This window comes from Callionymus lyra, chromosome 15 (genome assembly GCF_982586985.1).
Source record: "Callionymus lyra chromosome 15, fCalLyr1.hap1.1, whole genome shotgun sequence".
Taxonomy (NCBI): domain Eukaryota; kingdom Metazoa; phylum Chordata; class Actinopteri; order Syngnathiformes; family Callionymidae; genus Callionymus; species Callionymus lyra.
This window is the reverse complement of record NC_141832.1, coordinates 15,814,270-15,841,413: the sequence shown is the minus strand read 5'-3', so window position 1 is coordinate 15,841,413 and position 27,144 is coordinate 15,814,270. Positions and strand designations below refer to the sequence as shown.

Genomic DNA, 27,144 nt, shown 5'->3' with positions numbered 1-27,144 from the left:
TAGATTTGTTCATTTATAAATTTCTGACATGACCACATACTTACATTTAAATATTACAGATGAGCTCCGGTGTAAATATTTACATTTTATATACATAGTTATTAACACAAATACTTTATTAACAGACGATCAGGGGCTTATTTGAAATGTTTTAAAATAGGGTTTAACAAGAATAAAAGTGTAAATCAGTAACTTAAAGTGTATTGATGATGAAGATTGACATCAGTGAGCAGAGAAGCAGAATGAGTGCACGAATGCTCCTTCCCAGGTGCAAAACAAATAGACTCAGGGACTCATTCATTCCTCGGGCTATTAAATTGTACAATTGTGAGTTTGGGGGCAGGAGTGGAGTGAAAGTATAATGATGTTCTGTTCTATGTTAGTCTTTGTATCCTTTGTCTTTGTTGTTTTTTTTTTTTAATCTATGCTTTATCTTTAGACTTAGATTGTATCATCTTGTTCTTTCTCTTTATGTTCTTGTTATTATTTTATTTAAATTTATTTTTTATGAAAAATTGCTGTATTTTCTGTGGCTATTGGGAAAAAAACAATTTCCCGAATTTACCTCCTGAGGGATCAATAAAGTTTTACCTTACCTTACCTTACCTTAAAATGAATGACCGAGCGGGAATTATGAACGTTGTACCACTCTTTCCAGTGCTGATACATACGGACTTTGACGTGGAAAGGTTGCTTAGCAATTCTTTTGTGCGTAAAAACCCTTAGTACATCAGGTTCCTTCATCTGTAGGTGCCTTTACGGACCATAATAATAATAATAATAATGTCTATTTATATAGCGCCTTTCTAGACCAGGGTCACAAAGCTAACTCCTAAGTATCAAACTCAGAGTCTTGGATTTGCTTTATCTGTCCATCGCAGGGGAGCGACAGCGAGTACGAGGTGGACCAGACCCGACCCAAGACGCACTCCTTCGTCAGCCACTACATCAGCGACCCCACCTACTACAACTCGTGGCGGCGGCAGCCGAAGGGGGTCAGCCGCCCGCCGGCCTACGGCTACTCCCAGCCCGACCAACTGGTGGAGCAGGAGTCGAGGCAGCACCCGCCGCCGGTGCCCCCCTTGCCTCCGCTTCCTCCCCTGCTCCCGCAGAGCGCCGCGTCCCCCCAGCCACAGCAGGGACAGGGGACCCTCTTCAGGCCCAAGGGAAGCCGGACTCCCACCCCGTCTCTGCTCTCCTCTGAGCCGCCGAGTCAGCACGGCACCCTGTACAGGCCTCCCAGCAGCCTCGGCTGCGCCGCCCAAGCCCCTACTGCTGGCTTCTCCTCTTTCGTTTGACCCCCATCTTTCCTTCTGTAAAAAAAAAAAGGACCTTTTAATTTTTTTGGTTTTTACATCTTATTTACCGCGTATTACCCAAGTGTGTGGATGTGTGTACGGCTGTGTGCAGTGCGTATGACTGAAAATGTGACGTGTATTTTATCGAAAAAGACAATCATTTGGAAGTTTAAATCCATTGCTTGAACACTTTTTTTTGTTGGCTCGCAAACAAGGGGAAGGAAAGAAAACGTGGTTCTCTTTTCTTATTCGTCACGTCGAGAGAGCTTTACGAAGGACCTTTCGTTGACCCACCAGGAGCACGGACTACTTTAAAAACTCTTCAGATTGATGGTGGATGATGGGAAAATAGCCTCTCCGGCTGGAATAATGTCACGTTGGGAAGAAGAAAAAAAAGACTAATAGAGAGAAATGGACTCTGACCCAAGAGCCGAGGCACCCACGGTCACTGTGGCCCCTTCGACTGCCTTCCACTTTCCCGGCTCTACTTAATCATCGTTGGAACTGCATTCTGTGTTGACTGTACGTACTTGTCTCATATCGTTTTACCGGATATTTATACCGATCGGCTTGAGGCTCGACATCTCCAGAAGATTAAAAAAAAAACCGGAACTTTTTTCGCGATCACTTTAAAGCATCGTGGCACTTTTTCGACGGTAGTTTCTGGGGGATTTCTGTCGACGGTGTGCAGTGAAGACGACGGATCTGTTTTTTTTCGGTGCGAACTGTAGAAACACTACACAAGAAAAGCACAACTATACTCACCGTCACATCCACTCGCGAAATGAAAAGTACGGAGGCCGCTGTTGAGAAAATCATAATGTAAATCTGACAAAAAAGAATAGTATGTACAAACCAATTGGTGTGCAGGTTACATCACGAGAAAAACTGTTTACATGTGTTCGACACAACAAGCTGCAGTGAAACTGTACGATATCATGAAGTGACAACGATGCGTTGAAATGTGATGATGTTTTTTTTGTTGTTTTTTTTAACCTCACTTTCGTTGTTACTTTGACGAGGAGTTGAGGTGGGGGGGGGGGCGGCGGCGACATCGTCCTGTAGCATCCCTGCTGTACAAACACATTTGTCAAAACTTCAATGTGATCATCACTGTGTACATGATGAAGAAAAACTATGGATCTACTCATGATAGCGCTCTTGAATAAATTATTCTATTTTGTAATGCCTTTGCTTGGTTAGTTTTTCTCTGGCTTCCAATGTACTTTTTCAGCTGTAGTATTCAAGGGGTCTCAAATTCAACTGGCCAGGGGCAATCAGAGGTAGTTCTTTAGACTATTTTAACAGTTTATTTTCTAAACAAGAAGGATTTGTCTCGCCTTCAGTTACTACAAAACTCAGCGAGAATTCTGACCCGCTCTAGTAGAAGAACTCACATTTCCCTGATCCTTAAAACTCTTCACTGGCTGCCAGTTTCTTTCAGGATCAATTTTTAAATTCTGGTTCTTACTTGCATCCTGTGTTGAATCATTTATTTATTTTGCTGTGATGCTAAGATTCATTTTTATTTAACGAAATACAGTCGTTTGTTTTTGCGTGCAAATCTTTCAGAAAAACTCACACTCACACATTTGTTGATTCATAGTGACAATCATGTTGTATTTTTCTTATTTACTTTTTTATTAATGTATAATGATTACTAATAATTATTTACTAAAGCTAACTTTACATTTTTATTTCCCATTATTATATATTCATCCGATGGCAGCTGAAAAAGTTTAATTGTTCTGTGTTTTGACAGTTCTTACAGCAAAAAGGTTGCAGGTTAGATTCCATTTTAAGCCAACCTGCACAATATAAAAGTAATGGTTTTCATATTAGCGTAACTAAGACACATGTTTAACAACAAACACGAGTCAGTTCCTGACTTTTTCTTCCTTTATTTGTATGGATTTATAGCCAAAGTTTGGAAGCAGGTGTTTACTCCACTTTTTAAATCATCATGAATAATCATTTCATTTATTTATTTTGCGGAGATTCATTTATATTTTAGGTAATTCCTGTGTTTTATTCTTTATGCAAACATTTCAAATCAAACATTTAAAAATAATATATTTTACGACTCATATTGCTACATAATTTATTGTATAATAATGTTCTTTTTTACCTTCATTTTTATAGTTATCCTCCGGCAGGTGAGGTGATGGAAAACATTTTAATTTTCACTATGTTTTGAGCTTCTTTACAGCAAGAAGGTTGCAGGTTCGATTCCGTGTCAAAAGCAACCGTCTGTCTTACTAGAGAACAGTATGTTCGCGAGACACTCCGATTTCCTCCCGGGGTTTCAAAATCATACAGCGAGGATTCACTCGTTCAAGTGGCAAATGTCACGCAGAGCTGCCACTAAAAGCTGTACAAAAGAGCAAAGTTTCACGCTACAAGAATCAAAGTGAAATATAAATGACATTTGATCCTCTGCCGGCGCTTGAATAAATGACCTGATTCCCAGACACCTTCCGACACCCGGATCATTAGGATGCACAGAGGCATGAGAGACTTACAAGTCAAATTTTTCTTTTTTTTGGAGACGAACCTGATCCAGCGCAAGCATGCTGAAAAGCCGAGGGAGGGGAAGAGGGGGTGTCTGGGTAATCTCCTTAGTCCAGGCCGGGAAAACATTGATCTTTATAAAGAGGACTGGGAGGAGACAGAAAAGGAAAAAAAACGAGGAGGAAGTTAAGCGTTTGAAACATCGCCCGAGACGGCGGCGAGGGATTTAATAGTACAACTAGAAACGTCAGAGCTTGTTTTCGCCATTGTCGGCGCTGCTATGAACACCAACACAAATGGAATTACCAACCGAATAACAGTTTTCCAAATTAGCGGCCCCTTGTTTTCCCGTTCTGGTTTCCCCCGACGACAAGGAACGCACACATCAGCTAATTTGTCCAAATCTCAGTTTTGACGTCCGCTCTCGGGACCACGTGGAAAACAAAGCTTGTCCTCATTCCGATTGTGGGAGATTGTCGTTCGCGGAGGAAGTCAAATGGAAAATTGGAAAAAAAAAAAAAACGCATAAGAAAACTAAGGGGCTTAGATAATTATCTGTGATGTCTTGGTGGTTCAGAGGAAACTCAAAAGGTCAAAAAGTAAGGAATAAGGAGAGAAATTGTACACAGAATTGTTATAAAAGGTTATTGAAATGTCATAGAAGTAAATAATAATTTGTATTTACTGTAGAAAGTAGAAATAAATACAAATATTCTGGGATTAAAATGTGATCGAAATAAATAAACATTTGTTCTTGAAAAAGTAGAAATAAATACAATTATTCTGGGATTCAAATGTGATCGGAATAAATAAACATTTGTCCTTGAAAAAGGAGAAATAAGTTTAATTACTCTGGGATTAAAATGTCATAGAAGTAAATAAAGAAAATTGTATTTAAAAAGTAGAAAAAAAAATACAATTATTCTGGGATTAAAATGTTATTGAAATAAATAAACATTTGTCCTTGAAAAAGAAGAAATAAATACAATTATTCTGTGATTAAAATGTGATATGAATAAATAAACATTTGTTCTTGAAAAAGTAAAAGAAATACAATTATTCTGGGATTAAAATTTCATGGAAATAAATAAACAGTTGATAGAATTATACAGAGAATATAAGGTAAGGTAAGGTAAAACTTTGTTGAAAAATTGTTTTTTTTTCCAATAGCCAGAAATTTTTCATAAACAATAAAAAATAATAAATTAAAAATAAGATAAGAACAAGAAAATAAAGAAAAAGAACATGATGACACAATGTAAGTGTAAAGATAAAGACAAAGAACATAGATCAAAGAAAAACAACAAAGACAAAGGATACAAAGACTAACATAGAACAGAACATCCAGATACTTTCACTCCATATATAATGTTTAATGTCCAATTAATAGAATTATGCTAATAATACAATTTAGAATATGTATATATATAATATAGAAATATTTGTCTTGTAAATGTAAAACCATTTTCCTGAGATGAGTAAATAATAATAATAAATTGTCATGAAAATGAATAAATATTTCTCTTTGAAAAAGTCGAAATAAATAACATTATTCTGAGAGTAAAATGTCATTGAAATTAAAAATTATTTGTCCATGTAAAAGTACAGATAATTATAACTACTGAGAATAAAATGACTTTTACGGACATGAGCCCCCAAAAAAATGAACGGCGTAATTATTAATAGACTTGTTAACAATAAATTGAACCGGCAATTGCAGGCCAACAGTCTAGATACTTCCTCTGATGCCCAAGACTGACATGAAACAAGAATGATTGACCAAGAACTAAGGGGTAAAATCTGGTTTTAAAAAAGTTAGCCAATGAGGTAGAACAAAAAAGAAATTGCAGGAAGCAGGAAGACGGAAAGCAATTTAAACAAAGAGCTGAAAGAAAACAAATCAAATTAAAGGCCTGGTTTTGAAAAGCATCTTAGGTATAAATTTACCTTTTTTATTTTATTCCTGTTAGCAGTTTTTGTGAATTCTCATAATAAGGGTAGTGGTTGACACATATTAGCGACATCATCTTTGAGATTAATAGACGTGGTTTTAGCGCCCACACGTAGTTCAGCCCCCACTCTTTCAGACCAAGAAAAAGTGTTTTCGCAAAGTGCCGCAGTTCATGAAATGTCCACATGGGGCTGGTTTCAGTAAGACCGGAAGTCATGTAAACACTTAGTCTCTTAGATTGAATTTGTTTTGACTTTTCCCTTTTAATTATATTTCCGTTCCACAGAAAAAGTCTCGAGTTTTTGCAAATTGAAACAAATTGCAGTTCATTGAATGTCCACTTGAGGCTGGCTGCGGGAAGACTTGAAGTCATGTTCCTTTTTATTACATTCCTGTTCATCAATTTTCCTAAATAACCATCTTAAAGCGGTGTGGCTTATCACCCAATTATAATAGAACCTGCTAAACCTTCCTCTCTTTTTTTCTGAAGTATGGATAAACCTGCCATTTCCAAGATGGCCGCCACAGCAAATTTGCACCAAACCCAAAATACTGTAACGGAGTGATGTCACAGACGCTACCTCCTTTTATGCAGTCTATGCCAAGACCAAGAAAATGTATTTCTTGTGTAGTTGCAGTTCATTGTGTGTCCACTTGAGGCTGGCAGAAGACACACAAAAAAAACGAATTTACTGCCTGGTTTTAAGGAATATCTTGGGTCTTTGATATAATTTAAAAAAAACCTATCTTTTGATTATATTCATGGTCATCAGTGTTGCTAAATTTGGATAATAAAGGGAGTGGTTTATGAACCAATCATACGTCAACCTGCCGAAGCTCCGCCTCTTTCCCGGCGTCACCACAGCAAATTACAAATCAAAACACTTTTCAGTTAAAAGTGTTGACTTAAAGCGAACGAGTCACACATGACTTTTTATGTCAAATTCATCGACGAATCAAACATATTTAAGGAGGCAAAAATTCCCACAATGCCCCTCAGCGATGTTGTTTACCCCGAACCGTAGACGGCACAGAGGTCTCTCGGAGGTCATCTCTGTTTCTCGGTCTCGTGTTTAGCATTCAGTCGCTAACTCGCCGGCTTTAATTGGATCTCTGGTGTCCAGCCACGTCCACGGACTGTCTCCTTTGATGACGCTGGCACACACTCCGGCTGTGATTTGTGTCTACGTTTCTGGCCTCGCTCAGCAGATTTGGGCACTTTCTTGAATTCATTGGAAATGGGTCACAAGGGCGGTGTTGAAACTTTTTTCCCCTTGGGGCCGAGAAACAAAACTTTTCCAAAGTTCTCTTCAGTCTCCAGGTGAGACCCCCCCCATCGCCTTCACTGTGTCTTCCTCTTGTCCCAACATGGGTTTAGTCGTGTCCATCATGAAGTCTGAGCATCTGATGTAACAAACTGAAATGAAACATTCAGATGTTTATGAGCACGTCTGATCACTGCATAATTTACACCTTGTTTGGTTTGTTAAATAAATGGGACACAACAGCAGCTTCTGCTCGTGATGCTCATTAAAAATATTGTTTCTGATAATGAACCAGACAAACATTCAGATGTTATTAAATGAACATGAGTTCAGTGAGGCAGCGTGAAGAGAGGTTTCTACAACTTCGTGTTGTTGAACACAGTCCAAGATGTAATGTTTAACATTTTAAAGAAATGTATATATATATATTTATTTTTAATCTAATGCTGTGTCTCAAATCGCATACTACTCTTAGTATGCTAGAAGTTAGTATGCATCAGTTTAGTGTACGAACTAACTAGTACGCAAATTCTCCACAGATAGTACATCTCAAATCAAACTCTGCTGCTACACACTAACCGGAGATCACATGACAGCTTCTTCTTCTACTTCTATTTAACAATGTTTCAACCAGCTGTTTGAACGCTATCGCCGCCACCTGCTGGCAGCACGTATTGCAACTTTGGAAAAAGAAATAAAGAAAAAATATGAGAATCTAAATAATCGCGAGATATTTAAGCTGACATGTTTATCCTCCTACTGCTGCTGAAAATGCACCTGTAAGTATATGAATATATATGCATTTATATATGACGTAACTTCCGTTTAAAACGTCACTAAGATGGCGGCTGTTTAGTGTGTTTAGTGTCCATCGAACCATACTCAGTTTTGTGGGCGTGTTAGTACGCCAATTTAGTGTGCATGGCGCACTACATTTCGCATACTAAGAATTGAGACGCACTAACGCACTAAAAATACTAACTTTTAGTACGCTAGTATGCGATTTGAGACACAGCATAAGAATTTGAAAATAATTGAAAGTTATTTTCTATGTTGGACCTGGAATTTAATTATTATTTTAACTCGTTTTTTAAAAAATACAAATACATTAATATTATATTAGAATTATTTATTTTTCACTGAATTTGCTTCTTACATAAAATCGCAAATTTAAAATAATGTGCCATTTTTAAAATTTATTTTTTAATAATACATTTAATAACACAAACAAATATTTCACAAAGCTATATCAAATATAAGGCTGACGCAGACATTATTATACAATGACATATGTAGCAATATAAGTATTACCACCACCTTTTAATCTTAAAGCTCACGTGGCTAATGTGTTAGCCACGCCCCTTATTATGCAAATGTTCAACCTCTGATATGAATACCTATTGTTTTAACATTTTCATTTAACTGTGAAAATTAAATTAAATTATTTATTCATGTAATTATTTATCACTTTTATGCAGTATCTTGCTTTATTTTTCATTAATTTATTGAAATACTTTGGAAAGATTTACCTTTTTAAATCAAGTAACAAATTGTATTTTTTTTATTGTAAATACTCTAGTTAAACTGTTTAAATTAAAATGTGAATTTTAATTTGATTTAATTCTTTAAATATTTCACTATTTGACAGTATTGTGCTTTATTTTATCAGTTTTATTTTTAATTTAATAATTCATCCTAAATTGAATTAAAGTTTTAGTGCAACACATATAAGGTAAAGGTAAGGTAAGGTAAAACTTTATTGATCCCTCAGGAGGTCTCCTTCGAGAAATTGTTTTTTTCCAATAGCCAGCAATTTTTCATAAACAATAAAAAATAAAAAATAATACATACAAATAAAATAAGAAGAAGAACATAAAGAGGAAGAACAAGATGAAGATGATGATGATGATGATGATGATACAATCTAAGTCTAAAGATAAAGACAAAGAACATAAATCAAAGAAAAACAACAAAGACAAAGGATACAAAGACTAACATAGAACAAAACATCCAGATACTTTCACTCCACTCCTGCCCCCGAACTCAGAATTGTACAATTTAATAGCCCGAGGAATGAATGAGTCCCTGAGTCTATTTGTTTTGCACCTGGGTAGGAGCATTCGTGCACTCATTCTGCTAATGCTATATGTTATCCTTATATATTGATTTATTTACCCAGACAAAAAAGACACTATAAAATAAATACATTTGATTTTTAAATGATTTAAAAAAATGACAAAATAAAGACGTACGATTCAACACAATAAATAAAAGCGCGACAATGCAAAACATTTTACTTAGAAGACAAAATACTATTTTATACGCAAGCTTGTTTTTCATAAACACAAAAACAATATTATGGTGAGGAAACAATACAAGTTTACAAAAAAGTATCTAGAATCTCAACTGAAATTACATTTCTGTGTCTAAAAAGCAAGAATCGCTTCACTTTACATAACAATGCAGTTTAAACTCAAGACAGGAAGTGTTTGTTTTCTTCTCCTCACACTTGCTGTGACCAGATTAGGGAGTAACATGAACTCACTGACCAGTAACTTGGACACTGGAGTGAACAGGAAGTTCATTTTTTTGTTGTATGGTAGCTTAAATGATTTACAGCCAGATCTTGTATTAGAAATGACTCATAAAAACTTGAGCGCGGCTCGATCCGGGACGAAAGGTCACGGCAATCAAAGTCCCATCTCGGAGCGGTCATCAGCTGTCTGGGCCGGGCTGGGAAGCCGGCCAGAGGCAGGAAATGACTAGAGTCGGACACTCCTGTCGGAGAAGGAAGAGATTAACACGCTTGTATCGACACGTTGGCGGTCGTCGGGAGTGATTAGTGATTTCACTGGACACTCCACACGTTTGTCCTCGGATCAACATCAAGCGTTCTTCTCTCCTGATAAGGCGATGATGGAATGAAAACTGTCCATCAAATCATTTAAAACCTTTTTTTTTAGTTTCTACTGGTTTCTACGTGTCACTTATTGATTTAATATCATCAAAAAACCTACAATGAATAAATATTTTAGCAGTATATTCTAGTCTGAAAGTACAAAAGTGAGAATTTTGCAAATCATTTTTGTAATGTTTTTTAAAAGTAAGTAATTATTATTAATAAAGTGCTTTTCTCAGGCCAGGTATTTTAATTCAACTATAATTTATCATCTAAAAGATAAATTACATTGATTTGAACTACAGTACTTTGTTAATACAAATGGCAGGTTTCTTAAAAATAATGTCGTAGATCATTATTTTAGTCAATTTATACATGTATTGCATAAAATAATTGTTTTATATAAAGATATGCCAAAGTGATTATGGGTGAAAAATTATATCCATTTAATAATAAAAATGTCAAAACAATTTTTGTATTAATATTTTTACCATTATTATTTGTATTACTGTATTAAATGATCAGAGTTGAAGAGGTTTATTTAGTGTTTTTATCTATTTAATAAGAAACAAAAGCATAATAATACAGTGTAAAGTAAAGTAAAGTAAAGTAAAGTAAAGTAAAGTAAAGGTTATTTGTAAAGCGCCTTTTTCTAGGCCAGAGTCACAAAGCGCTTTAACAAACAAAGGCAATATACAGCTAAAATACATACTGGATGAAAATGAACATGTATCTCCCATTCTAGTTTAAGTTATAATGATTTTACATTTCAGAATCAGAAACCATTTAAACTTAAAATCTTACGTATAATAACAACAACAACAACAACAACAACAACAACAACAACAACCATAATAAAAAGAATAATATTTTATTTAAGATGAAAACAAGTCATACAAACATTGATCATGTACAAAATAAGATGCAAGTAAATAAGTCATCTTTATTTGTAAAGTGCCTTTCACAGACAACCAGGTCAAAAAAAAAGAGACATATAACTTAATTATAAACATATAATTTTTTTTAAATGTAAAAAATAATAACAAAATATTTTATTACGTTGTTCTTTATTAACATTTCGTTACATTTATTAACATCAACATATACTTATATCAATCAATTGAACATTCAATATATCAATATATATTAATATATTCTTAATTCACAATTGACAATTTAACTACCAGGAGTTTTATTTTTTTTATTTTTTATTTGTGGATGTGAGTTTTGCTTATATGCTGAAAAGATTCATACGATTTTCGAATTTAAAATGAAGATTCAAAATCAAAATGTATATTTATAAAAAAAAAGTCCATGTCCTCCACGTATTTAAAAAAAAGAAAAAAGTGGTGAATATTTTTACAATTCTTTCTCAAGTCTCTCTTTGTGACGTCACGGTGACGTCGCGGCTCCCTTTTTGCCCCCCACGCTGTGCGCCTGCGTCTTTAAGGGGCGCGTGAAGGGGGCGTGTCCACACGTTGCTGAGGCAGGAGTCTTTGTACTTGACTCTCCGGCGTCACAAGCAGCCGCGGCGCTTCACGGGGCGACACCAATATTCCTTTTTTTTAAAAAAGAAATCTTCTCCTCCTTCCATTCATCCTTCCTGCCTTTCTTTTCTTCCTGTTTTCGGTGTGATGAGAGAACCCCCCGCTGTGAACCTGCTGGGGGCCTAAACGTGGAGCCGGCTTTCATGAATGGGGGATGCTCGGTGAGTCTATGCTCGCTTTATCTCTTTTTTTATTTTAATATATATTTTCTTATTCTTCAAGAATGAAATGTGACATTTTTATCTCCATTGTTTTTAAATATATCTGCTTTGAGCAGCTGTTTTTGTTGTGTAGTATTGTTCTGACCCACCCACTATCATTGATCAGATTAGCACATGCTAATGCTACTTAGCCAGTGGATTAAACGGGTTTAACTGCCAAATTGAAGGTGAAATTTTTTAAAGGGAACAAAAAGCTCCAGTAAATGCCCACAATTTCAAGTCTCCCCAAAGAGGTTTTCTCTTATCAGGGCTTTGTTTGCTTGTTGCTTTATTTATTAACCAGTTATGGTCTAGCTAGCCATGTTTTTTTTGTCAAATATTGACAATGTTAGCTATTTAGCTTCACACTTTTTTTTAGATGAAATGTTAAACCAATTTAAATGTATAACTATTTACAAAAGCAATAAATAATGGTCTTACTATCAATTTATGATTATTTTGCAACCTGAGGCCCTTGAGCCATTTGCTTGGTTATGATATTTTGTGGCCCTCTGTTTAATGTCACATGTTTAAGGATAAAAGGTCATCAAATGTTATGCATTTATGCATCTTTGATTATAAAGTAAAGATGGAGTAGTTAAATTAAACCAAATTCAGAGTAAAACCACACAACAATCCATAAAATGGTCAAAGGACAACATAATAATATGTAAAAAAAAACGTTCATTAAAAACACAAGAATTGAACTCGAGTAAAAAAAAAAAGGGGCAAGCAGACTTGAATTTTTAACACTTTAAGTGCTTTGAAAATTGGCACCGATTTCCTTTCTTCGTATCAAAGGCACCATTTGTCCTCACTTCCTCCCGATGAGTACCTCATTATCATTTTTCTACCTTTGCATTCACTTCAGTTGAACAGAACGTTTCAACTTCCCACGGTGTATCGATCAAGTTAAAAAGGCTACTTCCTGTTTCATTTTGCTTTGTCTATCTATTCAATGTTCTCCAGGATCTTCTGGTCTTTTAGTGGGATTTGTGGATCGACTCCATTCGCCGTCACACAATCACTTCTGTGGCTGATAAGAACATTTCCAAAGGGAGACAATGTTATCAGTGATCCCATCATCTCGCATTTTGGGTGGCTTCTTTTGTTCTTTTTTTTGTCAGATTTCAGGTGTGATACCTCACCCGGGATAAGCCGGAAAAAAAAGTGTGTGGCTTTTAGTTTTAACTGAAAGCCAGAGTACTATCAACTTTAAGCAGTTTTTTCTCAGGAGCGTTGCGAGGTGAGACTCTTTTTTTGAAACCAGCCTGCACAGGTCTCTCACCTTTCTTAAATTACAAAGCACCTCGCCCGCAGGAGACGTGTGTTTATCGCTGAAAGGTGAAAGTTATCCTTCTGTCTTTGTTGTCCTGACGCCGAAACAAAACACTCGCTTATGTGAGCGCTCTCTCAGCATTGTTTTTGTTGGTCACCTCTCACGGTTACTAGCTTAGATGATACTTTATTAACTCCTGAGAAAAGAAAAAAAAAAGGTTCCTGAAAACGGGTCTTTTGCTCAAAACAACTTTTTTGAGGCCACGTCCAAGTTGGAACGTGTCTGCTGTAGTTTTGTGTGCACATTTTGAGGCAATGTGTGTGTCCTGTCCGGCCCCCCTTTACATTCCAGGAAATGCCAACATAAACTGCTATTTGTTATCCTGGAATGCTTCAGAGATTTGGATGTTGGAACTGCCGGCCATGACAGCGACGGTGAAGGTTGTTTATTTAGCAACATGGTTAGTTATTATATCTCAAACACAACCACATGGTGCACGTAAACACCAGATTTTGGCTAGTACAACTAATTGGTTACATTTAATCCTGACAACGCATCTGTAAGATGTAACAAGAAAGTGAAAGTTGTGTGCGTTTGTGTTTTTGGAAGTATTGTCTCTTCTTTTTTTTTTTGGTTGAATTGCGATCACGAGAACTGAGGTTGTTAACTAAAGCCAAAGAAAATGTTGATTCTCTTGTCACATCCTGTTTCTTTGTCACTTAAGTAAATATTGAGTTTTTAGTTCTCACAATTGTGGGAAGAAAACCGCTTTGCTTCAAAATTGAATCTCAGTTTCTTCAATGTATAGCTTCTTCGTTGACCTTAACGGTGTTTTGTGTTCTACATTGTGTCGCTTATACAATTGACCGAGATCAATAATGTACCGGTTTAGATGTACTTACAATTGGTCCAGAATGTTTCAAATTATTAGGTTTTTGTCTTCTACATTTCCTAAGGGCGTCCTTCCGGTTACCCATAGAACTCTATAATAGTTGGCGTGCTTTTAAAGCTACTCTGGGTAGTTTCGGTACCTTTAATATTTTTCTACTAAAATATTTTCATAAAACTTTTGATGACACATCAACTTAAAACTGGTTGAATGACTCGTATACCGTGACTTTAAGGTGTTTTGTGTAATTATTATTTTCACTCTAAAAGTATATTTATAGAGCGCATTTCTAGACCAAGGTCACAAAGCGCTTAAACAATTAATAAATAAATAAAATTATATACTAAAAAGTCTGCTTAAGTAGAAGAACTCGCATTTATTTCTCCGATCCTTAAAACTCTTCACTGGCTTCCCGTTTCTTTCAGGATCAACTTTAAAATCCTGGGTCTTACTTTCAGATCTATTCATTCTATAATTACAGTACAAAAACAAAGTTAAAGTTATGTTATTTACAAAGCCGTCATAACGTATATCATATTTAATTATCCACAATCTGATTTATTACCCCATCGGTATCCATCCTTCATTCAACCAATGGAAGTCTGGAAACAGAAAATTCGTCCAACTGCTGCAAACCAGGACATGGCAACTTTTGTGACATTTAGCAGGTGCTCATGGGAAATGTGGTCTCCCGTCGGGCTAAACACTACCACTTTAGTCCACTGGTGTCGCTCGACTTCAAATCGCTTTAATTTTTAGCAGCAGATTGATGATATATTACATTTTTTAATTAATTTTTCCATAATAAAATACTATAAATTAAAACAAAATAAGCCACATAACACCATAAAATGGCATATAAATAGTGAATAATTCATAAACATAAAATACATAACATTAAACAATATTTATGATCCAGACAGCAGAAAGATCATGATTATTGTTTAATTTAATGTATCCTTAACGTCAAGAATTTGGAATGATCCCTCAATGTTATTTCCTTAAAGCTTTTTAATATAAAATACTTCTCTCACACAATCATTTAAAGAAAAGACGATTGATTCAATGTTTTAAAAAGCATAATCGCACCAATCCTCATGTCTACATTGCTTTTCTGATGATTTGCACGAGTGTCTAGTTATCGTTTTAACTGGCAAATCGTACCATCTGCTCTGTTTACTATGCAATAACAAGTGCGTCATTATCTGATTTGTTTGTATTGTTTTGCAGAAATAATGTACTGTTACTAGAGTAGCAGTTCCAACACTACTACTCTGTTTTATATTTGGTACTCCAGTCGCTAAAGAAAAGGGTCATCAGAGTTTTATCTTTCCTGAGTTTGTCATGGTTTGTTTTGCTCTCATCACAGTGATAGAAAGTATGATGGGGTGATTCTAGCGTTGGCTTTTTCTGCTGCTGTGATTAAGTAGCTGGAGCTGCAAAGGTTTCTGGGGCATGACATAGTTTGGGCTTTTGGAATGAGAGTGTGTGTCGAGAGAGCAAGAAAAACCCAACATTTATTTCACTGCACTCCGCAAGCGTGATATACCATACAGAGGGGGAGAAAAAGCTGTTTTTAAAAAAAAAAAAAAACCTGACGTGTGACTTCCTGAATTTCTCTGTTAATTCCTGTCACTTGCTCAGCACTATCATTACCTCCTCGAGTGTGCGATTATCGATTCCTTTTCTGAATCACAATCTCTGATCGATGGGTTAAGTGGATTCTTGTCTTTTATTGAATACTTCAAAGCCAAATATTGAAGCAGGTTTTTCTTCACTTCTCTGGCTCATCCCTCTATATTTTGTTGCCTTTTCGACAGCTCCCCCCCCCCCTATAATTATGGCACTCTCACACTTTGAAGCGAAATTCTCCGGCTCCCATAATTTTGCCGCATTCTTTCCATGGAGGCAGGCAGGTTTTTTTTGCGCTCAGGCAAGTCTTCAGACCGTAAATTTCTAGATGTGACTCAAGCAGCTACATGGTAGCAAAACTGTGGTCAGGCACATGGATACACTAGTGGCCCTGCAGTGTCATTAAACTGTAGATGGAGATATGAGCCGTGTTTGTTTGCCTGGGCCATCAGTACACAGCGTGATGGAGCACAGCCTTGTTTGGAGAGGAAGGGCAGGCTGGAGTCATTTCCGGAGAGATGGGAGATCATTTCCCCCCCTCCTGCCCTTCCTGTGGACATAGCACCCCTCGCCGTTTATCCATGAAACATCTTGCATGCAGCTATCCAAAAACATAAAAGAAATCTTTCAAAATACAAGAATCCATTTTGAATTTTTCTTATTAAGTTTGGCCGTTTTGACTATTTTCCCCCCCCCCTCATAGGTTGTAGCGTTTGACCCAACATTTTATTTATTTTAACCTTTTGAATGTGTTTAAAGGTTGAGTTTGTACCAGAAAGAATAACATGTCTGGAGGCCGCGCTCGGTCCGTAAACAAGAAGAGTGGCTTTTCTCGCGGGTATCAAAAGGGCATCGAGAATCACACGCTCTCGCTGAAGGCTTGTTCTTGTCCCAGGAACCATAAGCTAACCGGTTGCTATTGGAAGTCACCTGTGCTTTGCTCGTAGTCGTGGTCGCTGTTGTAAACCGATACAGACGAGACGGGAAGAAGTTCTTAAGAGTCAGAAAGCTGGCACTGGTTCAACTTAACATTTGAAAGGAGGGCATTAGCTGCCCAGAGCTCTTTTGTCCTTCACCACCACAGAGAAGCTTTTCAAAGTGCAACGAATGCAATCTGATATTTTAATGGATTTTTGGTATCTTTTGGATGCTCCCTAACAAGGTTTGAATCGGTTTTCGTGGCCCCCCTAAATTAAACAATGGCTTCCATTCTCTTTCAGCTCAATGGCTTTTTACAATGTTTTCGTCCCCTTTGGCCCTCTGATGTTCATTTATAGCTTTCAAAACACTTGTATCTTGACTATTAAATGTGTTAGAGAAGATAAGCTTTGACTCCATCAGATGGATTATTACTGTGATGCTTTATAGACTTCATCCCGCTTGTATTATTCTTGTTTTCAATGGGCGTTTCCAACCTAATCTTCGCTGTTTGTTTGGCAGGAAATTTGGTTAAGAACAATGTGGATTACTCGATCAGTGATAATAGGAGTGTGGTTTTATTTATCGTAGGACTCCGTTCATTTCCTAACCAGATTGTCTGACTTGTAACAAAGTTGAGTGATATACCGTCTTCAACAGCCTTAAATTTTGCAGCTTTGATCCAAAGGTGAGAAAAGGTGGTCCGTTCACACCTCACTGAGGGTTTTGACATGAATATGTGATGGGCAACGCCTACAAATGAGAGACTGCTTTCTTTCAGGGCTGCGACTTACAACACCAACGCTAGCTTATTGGATATTTAAACGGTACATTTTTATCTCAATTCTATTGATTGGCTCGCCATTTTTGTGCCATTGTTTTTCTGTGGTTTAGGCTAGTTTTTTCCAGTTCAAGGTAGGTTAACTGTCAATTTGGCGATATGCGAAACACATACAAAAGGTTGAAATAACTGTATTCAAAAGCCAACGATGATACGAAACAAGTAAAATAATAAGAAAAGAAACAAAATGTATCTAATATCTACTAAATAAAGGGCACGAGGTTTAGCTCAGTTACCCTCTCACAGGCATACTTACTCTTAGCTAAGCCTGATTTTTCAGTTTTTTGGCCTTATTTGACCGCAAAGGTAGTTAAGGCCAATAATGGGCAAATGCCAACTACTCCCTTATTATTAGTGAATGGGATACATTTCTACGTCTAATTTTCAAAGGTGTTTAAAGCAAGTCCACCAACCTTCTAGCCCTCTTTTACCCCTTTGCAATGTTTTTCAGTCTGTTGCGATGTTAAAAAAAAATTAAAGAGAATTAAAGGTTATTTCTGTGAATGCGGAAAAAAGGAAGAAACTATATTTTGTGTGGAGCTCTTTCATAATCTCCCCTTAACTTGTGCCTGCTTTGATTTCTTGGTGTTGGACTATGTTCATTTAAAAATAAAAGTCTGATGTTTTGGCGACGACAACGAACCGCTGTGTCGAAGAAAAAAAAAATTCCCTTTGAAGCTGAAAGGTCTGATTTGAAAGCATGTGAACAAGAAGCAAGGGCAGTAGAATGTACTGGAGTCTATTACAACAAACTCTGCATGCCCTCCATATTTCACAGCTACAGATTTTGGATTAGCTCTGCTTCTTAGACCACTGAGGATTTACACATATTGAAAGAGCCCCTGGCATCACGGCCCGGAGGAAAGCGTGGAAAATGGCCGGACATTCCTTCAGGTCAAGCTCTAAAAATTGGACCCCAGGACAGGCTTGTAGAATCCCCCCGCCCCAAAAAAAAAAGGTTCTTAAAAGACCTTCACGTAAAATAAGACTTCTTCTTCTTCTTGGTCTCCGGCTTGAAAGTCTGTTGTTCACTCCCTGCTTGATGGAGAGATAATGTGATTTGGACTGTGTGTCCCCGAGCTGCTCCCTCCTAAATGAGACATCCAGGTCTGCTAACCGAGTTGTGTGACAGATACCCATCTCAGAACCGGCCATTTGTCTCCTTAATTACTGTTGAGCGTGTGCTGCCGCCCGGGACGACGACGGTGCTGTGTGTGTGTGTGTGTCGCCCTGTTTTGAAATCTGAAAAGAATCATTTAAATGTCGAACAAGGATTTAAAATATAAAAAAAAGTCTTTGTAGGTCAAAGCAGGCCCAGTCGTTCTCATGCTCGCTCGGATTGTAAGTACACGTGGCGTCTCGCAGCCCAATGTCATTTCACCCTCGGGGTCATTCACTCCTCTCTCTCCAGGTCAATGACTTTGAATAGTTGAGACACAGAGCTTCGTCCATCACATCTCCACCACCACCTCCCCCCTCACGACACACAGGAAGAATTAAGAACAAGGCCGACGCATCAATACTCAATTAGGGAAATGGGCCATTAGTCATTTTTAAGAGCGTGTTTTTGTCTTTATGTATCGCCGTCGAGCGGCTAAGTGTGAGAGTATTGACAGGGGTTGAAGTGTTGCGGCGGGCGAGCAGTAGGTCAATATTTATTTCGCTCGTGTCCGGCGAGGGGGGGAACGTCCCTCTGATGGATTCAGGTGGTGTTTATGTGCCCGTCGAGCCGTGAAATTAATGGATGCATGTTAATTATGGGATTGTTTTCCGACGCTCTCTCGCTGCGTTTGATGAGGAATCTGGTTTTATATAAATCACTGCAGTTTAACTTTCCGTGAGATGTACGTAAAGTCATTCGCTAGTTACAAAATGGTATACAAATCTATTTAGATGAAAAAAAAGTCACTACAGTTTCTTCAATTAAACATTTTATTACAGTGTATAGTAAATAAAAGTTTTTGTTTGTCTCTTTTATTCGTATATATATATATATATATATATATATATATATATATATATATATATATACTAAATTCACTATTAATAGTTTTGTCTAGTTCAAGAACCGCTGTACTTTTAAATTAAAATACTTTTTTGGTCAATCTTTTTGATGTTGAAACTTTCAGAGGCTACTTGTAAGTCTTAGTTGACACTTATGCAAAATGGTATACAAATCTATTTAGATAAAAAAAAACTCACTATTTGTTCAATTTAACTTTTTTCTTTTAGTGTATAATAAGTAAAAGTTTTTTTTTATATCTCTATCTCTGATAAAGTTCATTTTATTCGAATGTTTATTTATATATATATAAATATATATAATAATTCACTATAAATAGGTTTGTAAAGTTCAAGAACTGCTGTACTTTTAAATTAAAATACTTTTATACTTTTTTGATGTTGAAACTTTCAGAGACTTCTTGTAAGCCTCAGTTGATACTTGGTTATGCTGATGGTTTGTTTTTGTTAACTTGTTTTTCAACTTGCAAGGGAAATATAGCAATTTCCACCGATACATTTAGCAGATGCTTTTCTCCAAAGCAACTTTAGCAATTTTACCCAGTCACACACCGGTGGGAGTAGGCTGTGACGCGCCACCAGCCAACCCCTTTACCACCTGAGCGACTTTAAATTTCCTAGTTCGCCTGGGAATTTTATTGTGGTTTTATTTTGATGCAAAAGATCGGGAATTTAAATGTGATTTTTAAGATAAGGACTTGGAAATCGGAGCAAGAATGGTTCGATTTGTCTAGACCTAAATACAATTGGGGGACCCCCTTATCAGATGGTTTGTTTTCTACTGCAATAAAAAGTTAAGTTGTTATGATTTTCCAACTTTCCTTGGTTGAGGATCATGCTTGTTGATAAAGTATTATCGCAGTATCCTGGGAATTTGCATTGAAAACGAGTTTTCCCCTTTATATCATTCCTAGAAGTCTGTTTCATCATGTGATACGTGGTCAACTATTTCTCTTTCTCTGCTTCTATAAAACTTTAAAAGTTCCATATTCATGAAATGTCCATTTGTGTTAAAAAATATAAGGGGAACTTAAATCACTTGGAAGAGGGAAGTGAATGACAATCTGTGGTTTGGAAGTACACTCCAGTTTGTCTTTTCACAGATTTCATAGTGCCAACTCCGGACTGTGTGAACAGGAATCTGAATCTTTTTAAATTTGCGCCCGATGAGAACTTCATCTGATCCATCCTTGAAAGTCGGGGGGGAAAAATGTGGCCGTGCATGATTTGCATCGTTTCCGTCCCCAGTGGTCCCAGTGCTGCAGCCAGAAGTGTTTGTGAAAAGTCTGTTTTTAAAGCCAATCCCTCCACTTGTGACCCTGTGGTTCCCACGCTAAACGCTGCCTTCTCAGGGCCCGCATTCAATTCATCGCCGTGCGCACCCACACGTGCGCTGTAAGGCTATAAATACTCTCGCGTTGTGAATTTTGCTTCATTTTACTACTTAATGCCGGGGACGCTGTCGGACATGTTTTGAATTCTGCTGAAGAAGAACAGCATGCCTGGTGGTCTGTAGCACATTTTCGGTGGAGAATATCAATGCGGTTCCGAGCTTGATCCTGGCCTGAAGGGGGTTTGGGTGGAGGAGTGGGAGGCGGGTTTTTTTTTTTTTCACCAGCCTCACTTTCTTCTTTTGTTTTCTGCTTGTTTTGTGTTTTCCCTCGTCTATTTATGCCACCCGGCGCTAACCGTCGAGGGCGGAAAACAATTTAGGCTTCGGCGCGTTAATGGCCGGCTGATAAAATATCTGAACGTATAGCCGCAATAACAAACGGGGCTCCTGAGAGGAGTCATTGTGTTTGTGTGTTCTGCGGCGGAATTAGTCCAGAGTTCATGGAAAGTTTGAGCAAAAGTATTAGAGATTCATGCCACCAGGAAAACTGAAATGGTGTCTCGGTGAACATGAACTCAAATGACACTCTTTTCAATCGTTTCTCGCTAAATCGTGCCCGAGCAAGACTTTTTTCTCAGACCAGGGGAGTCTAACTAAATCAAACAAGGGGCCACAATTTTTTAGTAGGTCAAGGTCACTGACCAAAACTGTAACGGCAAGTCCATGAGTCAGTCCATCTTGATTATTTCTGTGTTAGTCCTCCTTCATCGGACAGTACTTTCAAATAAGTTGTTCTCTTTAAGAAATATCTGTATTGTTGTTGAATGTATAATCTTTCCCTAAATTAAACTCTGGCCTCGTGATAAGTTATCAACACTCGCCACGAGCCATCAATCTGGTGGGCCACATAAAATTACCTGGCCGAAGAATTAGGCATGAGCTTGATGAATGTGGCTTAAACCATTGTAGCAGCGCAACTTAAAATTCGGGTTAGTTTCAACTGTCATGACTTGCAAATTGAACTTTTATTTTTATTTTAATGGAATGTTTTGATAAGCAACAACCAAACTGCGTTACAGCAGTGGGTTGGTTGCATTTATTTCCATAATTTCTTAAGTACCAAGGGTATTTTGAACTTCAACTAGAGTTGGCCTGCTTTATCCACTGTAATAATGAAGTTTGTACAACATTGCAAAAACATCTTTTAACACTTACTATAATTGCTTTTTACTTTTTAACTGTGTCTTTTAATTACATTAAACTTCTTTTCATTAGATACATTAAACTAAGACATGTGAATATCAATCAAAATCAATTAATATTATTTTTTGGAATTAACTTTTGTCACTTTTAACACCTTGTTTAGCATCTTTGAGCTTAGGGAGAAACTGAAAGTTAAAAATCTTTTTGTGTTTTATAACATTTTTGCAAAACTTTTTAGTACATTTCCTGCTGTTAACATCCGTGGACTGGTTATGTCAGTTAGGCAGCGTCGCCACACGTCAGTCGGATATACTGTCATTTTTTTTTTTATTCTTTAAAGGTGCGCCATGTTTGGCGGTTAGATGGGTGCAGAAAAAAAAAAAAACCCTCTTAATCTTTTTCAAGTCGCAACCCTGTCAACGCTGCAAAGATTGACACAGACGGCGAGCATGTGTTGCACGAGTCTCGAAACCTCCTGCGGGGACTGACAGGAAACGCTCGCCGGCGTGCGAGGATGGCGTCTCCATAGAAACCAGAGCAGGTGACGGCAGTCGCTCGAAGAAACCAAGTCGAGGCTCAGCTGGCACAGGCCTGACGGGAGGTGGCGGCAGATGAATGAGGTCGTGGTTTGCTAATAAATGTTGAAATAGTCAGAATATCAAACGGCCATCTTGATTTGAGGTGTACGTTTTCTGGCTTGTGGTTGGCCGCGATTGTTTTTTTTTCGAGGCGACTAAAGAAGGTAAGCGCCGTCTTCAGGTCCGGACGTGCTTTGTGCTCTTAAAAAAAAAAAAAAAAAAAATCACGGACCACCATGATGGCCCCGCTTTTTTATGTGTGTGTGGTTATAAGTCGGGGTGTAATGAGCTTCACTGCAGCACCTGAGGAAGCGCCAGATTCTGTCTGGCAGTCTGGAGTGAGGTTTTCCTGTCTGGGCTTCATGTTTAAGTTATGCAGGAGACGTCAGTCAAAGATGGCCGAGCTAATGGAGATTCATGGAGTTGTTTTTTCTGATTCACGTCAGCTGAGACCATATCTGTTGCACTTGTAAGATCCTTTTCTTCGCGTTGGATTTGTACGACATTTCTGTGATGTGTCCAATATGAGTTTTTCTTTCTGTTGTATCTTCTGGTGTCTTAAGTCCAAATGATAAGCATCTTAAACATGATAAAGTCCACAAACTAACCATGATCAGTTGCTGTTTGACCTAAAGACTTGTTGGTGTTTTGTGCTTAAGCTGAGCACAATAATTGTTTATCAATTACTATTTAATCGTGCAGCACTTTTGAGACACATTTACAGTTTAAAATCAAGATGTTTTCCGCCTCAAGTAAGACACGCTAAAGTGCTACAAATAACTGCACCGTGAAGTCCAATTCGTGCCTTTGGAGGTCTTCCAAGCATGTCCAGCTGGTAGTGGACCGCAGGGCAGACCCCGGGCAAGAGACCGACATTAAACCTCTAGTTTTGGATTGTACCACATTGTTCAGTTAGATCTGGCGGAAAAGGGGGCTTGGAGGCATAATTTTGCTTGAAGGGGAAACTCCCTTATATCAGATATCTTTTTAACAAATTGATATCGATGCTCTTTTCAAGGGATTTTCCTGATCATTGTGAAAGTTCCTAATGGTTGAGCACCTGAAGGAGATGGATAAGCGAAGGCTCTGATGGCCTCGTACTGTATATGCCTGGTTGACTTTGTAAAGCAGGGGTATCGAACTCAGACAAGGGGGTCAAAAATCTTTTGGTTTCGTCTTTTGACAGGGAGTATTGGATTCCTTTCCTTTAACCTCACTTTTACTTTAATTGGAAGATGATCTGAGTCAGAAAGGTCAGGATATCAACATGAACATTTATCTCGTTTGATTTTGAGCAAAACCATCCAGTGGCGCATAGAAAGTTTGCAGGGCCTTGACACGTGTTGTAAAGGTTGACTAAATGTCATTGACTAATGGGGGTTCTTTTCTTTTCAGGTCGCCTCACTGACGAAAATTGATTCAACTCCACGTCTCCTCCACACCTTTGGACTCCCTCGTTCGGCGATTTCCCTCCCGAAGCCGCCACACCATGCCGATCCTGAAGCAGCTGGTGTCCGGCTCCTCGCACGCCAAGCGGCGCTCCCGCCTGGACCTGACCCGGGAGATGATCAGCGCCCCCCTGGGCGACTTCCGGCACACCATGCACGTGGGCCGGAGCGGCGACGCCTTCGGCGACACGTCCTTCCTCAGCAGCCGGTCAGGTGAGCCTCCGCCCGAGACCACGTCGTCGCCTCGCTCCCCGCGGCCGGGCCTCCTCTCCCGCACCTTCAGGAGCAGCAAACGCTCCCAGTCGGTGACGAGGGTGGACCGCGACGACTCCATGATGGTCTCCGGCGGATCCGCCGTGAAGAACGCCATGTCGTTACCCTTCCTCAACGACGAAGACCGGGAGGACTGCATGGTGTCGAAAAGTCTCTCCTCGAGTCCCCTCAAGCAGCACGAGGAGCTGGACGGAAGGGGGGCGACGGGTCCCACTCAGCTCCTGGAGCTGGAGGAGCAGAAATTTGGAGACCTCACCGACCTGCCGGAGAGCTACCGCAACTACGGAGGTGGGATGAAGCACGCCGAGTCTGTGATGTCCTTCCACGTCGACCTCGGACCCTCCATGTTGGGCGACATCCTGGGCGTGATGGAGAAGGACGACGATGACCTGGGATACGAGGAAGGGAAGAGCAGCGAGGGCCGGGCCTCGCCACCCCTTAGTACTCACGGGGAGGACAGCATGGAAAGGGGGAAGGAGGAGATCTCTGAGGAGCAGATGGATGCAGGAGAGGAGCAGGAGGAGGAGGAGGAGGAGGAGGAGGTGTCAGCGGACCTGCATCCTGCCAGCACCACGAACCCCGAGAACGGCGGACCCTACACCCCGGAGTACACCCCCGAGACACGACCCAAACACCTGCAGCATCTCGACAGCTGCTCCGTGTCCAGCACCAGCTCGGTGGCCACGGACGAAAAGCCGAACGGCCACTTCTACCCGGGAGACACGGACAGCGCCACCTTCAGCGCGCCGCCAGAGGAGGAGAGCAACTTCTCTTCGTTTCTGGACGAAGACGAGGACGACGAGATTCACGTCTGAGATCCTTCCAAATGTCAAGGGTTTGACGCTGAAGGACGCTTGGTGAACATTCCCAAAAAGTTGAAGTGGCGTTCTGGAATGGGTAGAAAAGAACTCACTCAAAAACACTTTCCATAACTAAAGCTCTCGCCTCGCTTTTTCATCTCCCGTCTCCCTTGGCTCGTCACTTGTTTTGCTTTCATTTGGGTTCCTCTCTCTGGCTGTGGGAGACTCTGAACAGAAGGCCTCTGTCGTTGCGAGATCACTGCTGGATCTCTTGTCGGGGAATGAAAGAGGGACTGAGCGATGTCACATGAGTCTTCACCCAAAATCGCATCAAAAATCATCCAGTCAAGTGCCACAAAGCCATGTAACTCAGGGTGATCTCTGCAGCTGCCGCTTCGATCCTCTTTGTCATTCAACCGCTTGTGATTTAGATGAATCATTTTGGAAGTTCTTGTTTTCAGTCAAACACTTTCATCGCCTCCAACTTCCTTCCTGGTTGCTGTAGAAACCAAAACCACAATTTCAGTTGTTGACATCCCTACAGGTGCGGCTTTTCGTGCGACAAAAAACTCTACCACTACACTTTAATTATCTAACGCTTGAAGTCTCCCCCACAGGCCAGAAAAAGTCACACACTACTTCTATTTGATGTACTATTTGAAAAAAAAGAAATGAAAAAGCCTTGATATTCCGGTCGAGAAGCGTGGATGAAAAAAAGGACATGGGGAGCTTTAGGAAAAGAAACATTTTTTTCCGCAAGTTGTCGTTGCAGCTTTGACCGCATCTGTTGCATCATGGGTCCAGAAGTGTTGCGGCGCCTCTGATGATTGATTTCCCTGCCTTAACCGAAGCTGATGGACTCGTGACACTTTGGGAGAGTTCTTGTGTATCTCGCTTTTTGAAAAAAAACGTAATGTAATAAATGCTTTTTTTTTTTTTAAATACCTTTTGAAAACAGGAATTTATAAGACTGGATATTTATGATTCCATGACTTGACACTATTAATATATTTAGGTTATTTTCACAAATGTTGAAAAAAAGGGGATGTTGTCTTTTTTTTCTATGTCGTCATTTGCTTGTCCTAATTGTAATTACCGCTTTTGTGTTTTCCAAAAAATAACCTATATTTTTCAATAAAATAAATCTTGGAATATCTTACTAGGATGTTTGTTTGTGTGGATCAAAAGGCGGTAACAATGGAATTCCTCGAGCGTCGGCTGTTTCCCGTCACCGTTGTTTAGTTCTCCCTCAAGAGGAAGGAAGGAAGGAAGCAATCGAGGCTGATTTGGATGCGTATTTAACCGTTTGCTAATTCACTTAAGTGTCTGCTCGATGGTGACGTCTGGCTTTGATTTTCAAGCGAACGGCCTCGTCTAGGTGTTGGATCAGTTACAAGCTTTTGGTTGTAAATCGGCAACAGCAATTTAAATACTAATGAATAAAGGGATCTTAAGCTTTTAAAACACCAAGGAAACCACTGGAAATAAATGTTTAACCCACGCTCTACCACTCCCTCTAGTGGTTGGGTTGAGTGTTGCAACATTTAAGACACTTCTTCTTGGGTCATCTTAACCATAATTCACAAAATCTCTTGCTGGAAAGTTAAATGTCGCTGCTCATTAATGCTACAACACTGAGCATTATGGTAGGATTTGATATTAGTAAGAAAGAAACTTGAGAAATCTAAGGGATCATGGATCATAGTGCAATAAATATGAATCGTCAGTTCCTTAATTTGTTAATTATTTCCATATAAATTCATGCATTTGGTGGTTAATTAATACAAATATTGGAAGTAATGTATGTATAACTAATACATCTTATACATGTCGACTAGAACATATATTAGAAGAAATTAAAAAGGGAGAACATTCTCATACTGCGACTTCTCGTACTCAGTCAATCATCTTAAAAACGCACGTATAATACGGTAGGAATTGTTATAAATTGTGTGCTGAAAGTTGTAAATCTATTCTTTTTTCCTCTAATCTATGAATATTTTTCTGCTCCTCTTGTTTTTTAATGACCATCTATTTATGCATTGTGACCACTTCACCGCAGGCCGACATTAAGAATACGTCGTGGGTGAAAGTTGTGATTTCTGCTCTGGAATTAACATCCCCTCGTGTCTCCTGCAGCGGCACATACGATGCAAAAAATAATGACCTTCATCACCCATTACTCATCCTACTATCTGCGCCGCTTCAATACGCTTCTGCTCTTTTTCTCGCTAAATAATTCATTTTCCGGCCAAAA

At 38.7% G+C, this 27,144-nt stretch overlaps 2 protein-coding genes across 4 annotated transcripts in view; both read left to right on the top strand.

The window, feature by feature from the left end:
• The window catches only part of LOC148065100 (protein sidekick-2-like), a 190,917-nt gene extending 188,433 nt beyond the window's left edge, over positions 1–2,484 (top strand). For all 3 annotated transcript variants that reach the window (XM_087808747.1, XM_087808745.1, XM_087808746.1), the window contains one exon: positions 882–2,484. In XM_087808747.1, the coding sequence (XP_087664873.1) occupies positions 882–1,298 (417 nt within the window). In that variant the 3' untranslated portion in view covers positions 1,299–2,484. The remainder of the gene's footprint in view (positions 1–881) is intronic.
• An 8,927-nt stretch (positions 2,485–11,411) lies between these two features.
• On the top strand, positions 11,412–26,046 carry LOC148065099 (cdc42 effector protein 4-like). The gene is made up of 2 exons (XM_087809978.1): positions 11,412–11,632; positions 23,762–26,046. The coding sequence occupies exon 2, from the start codon at positions 23,856–23,858 to the stop codon at positions 24,900–24,902; it is 1,047 nt and encodes a 348-aa protein (XP_087666104.1). The 5' UTR covers positions 11,412–11,632; positions 23,762–23,855; the 3' UTR covers positions 24,903–26,046.
• Positions 26,047–27,144: the final 1,098 nt, after the last annotated feature.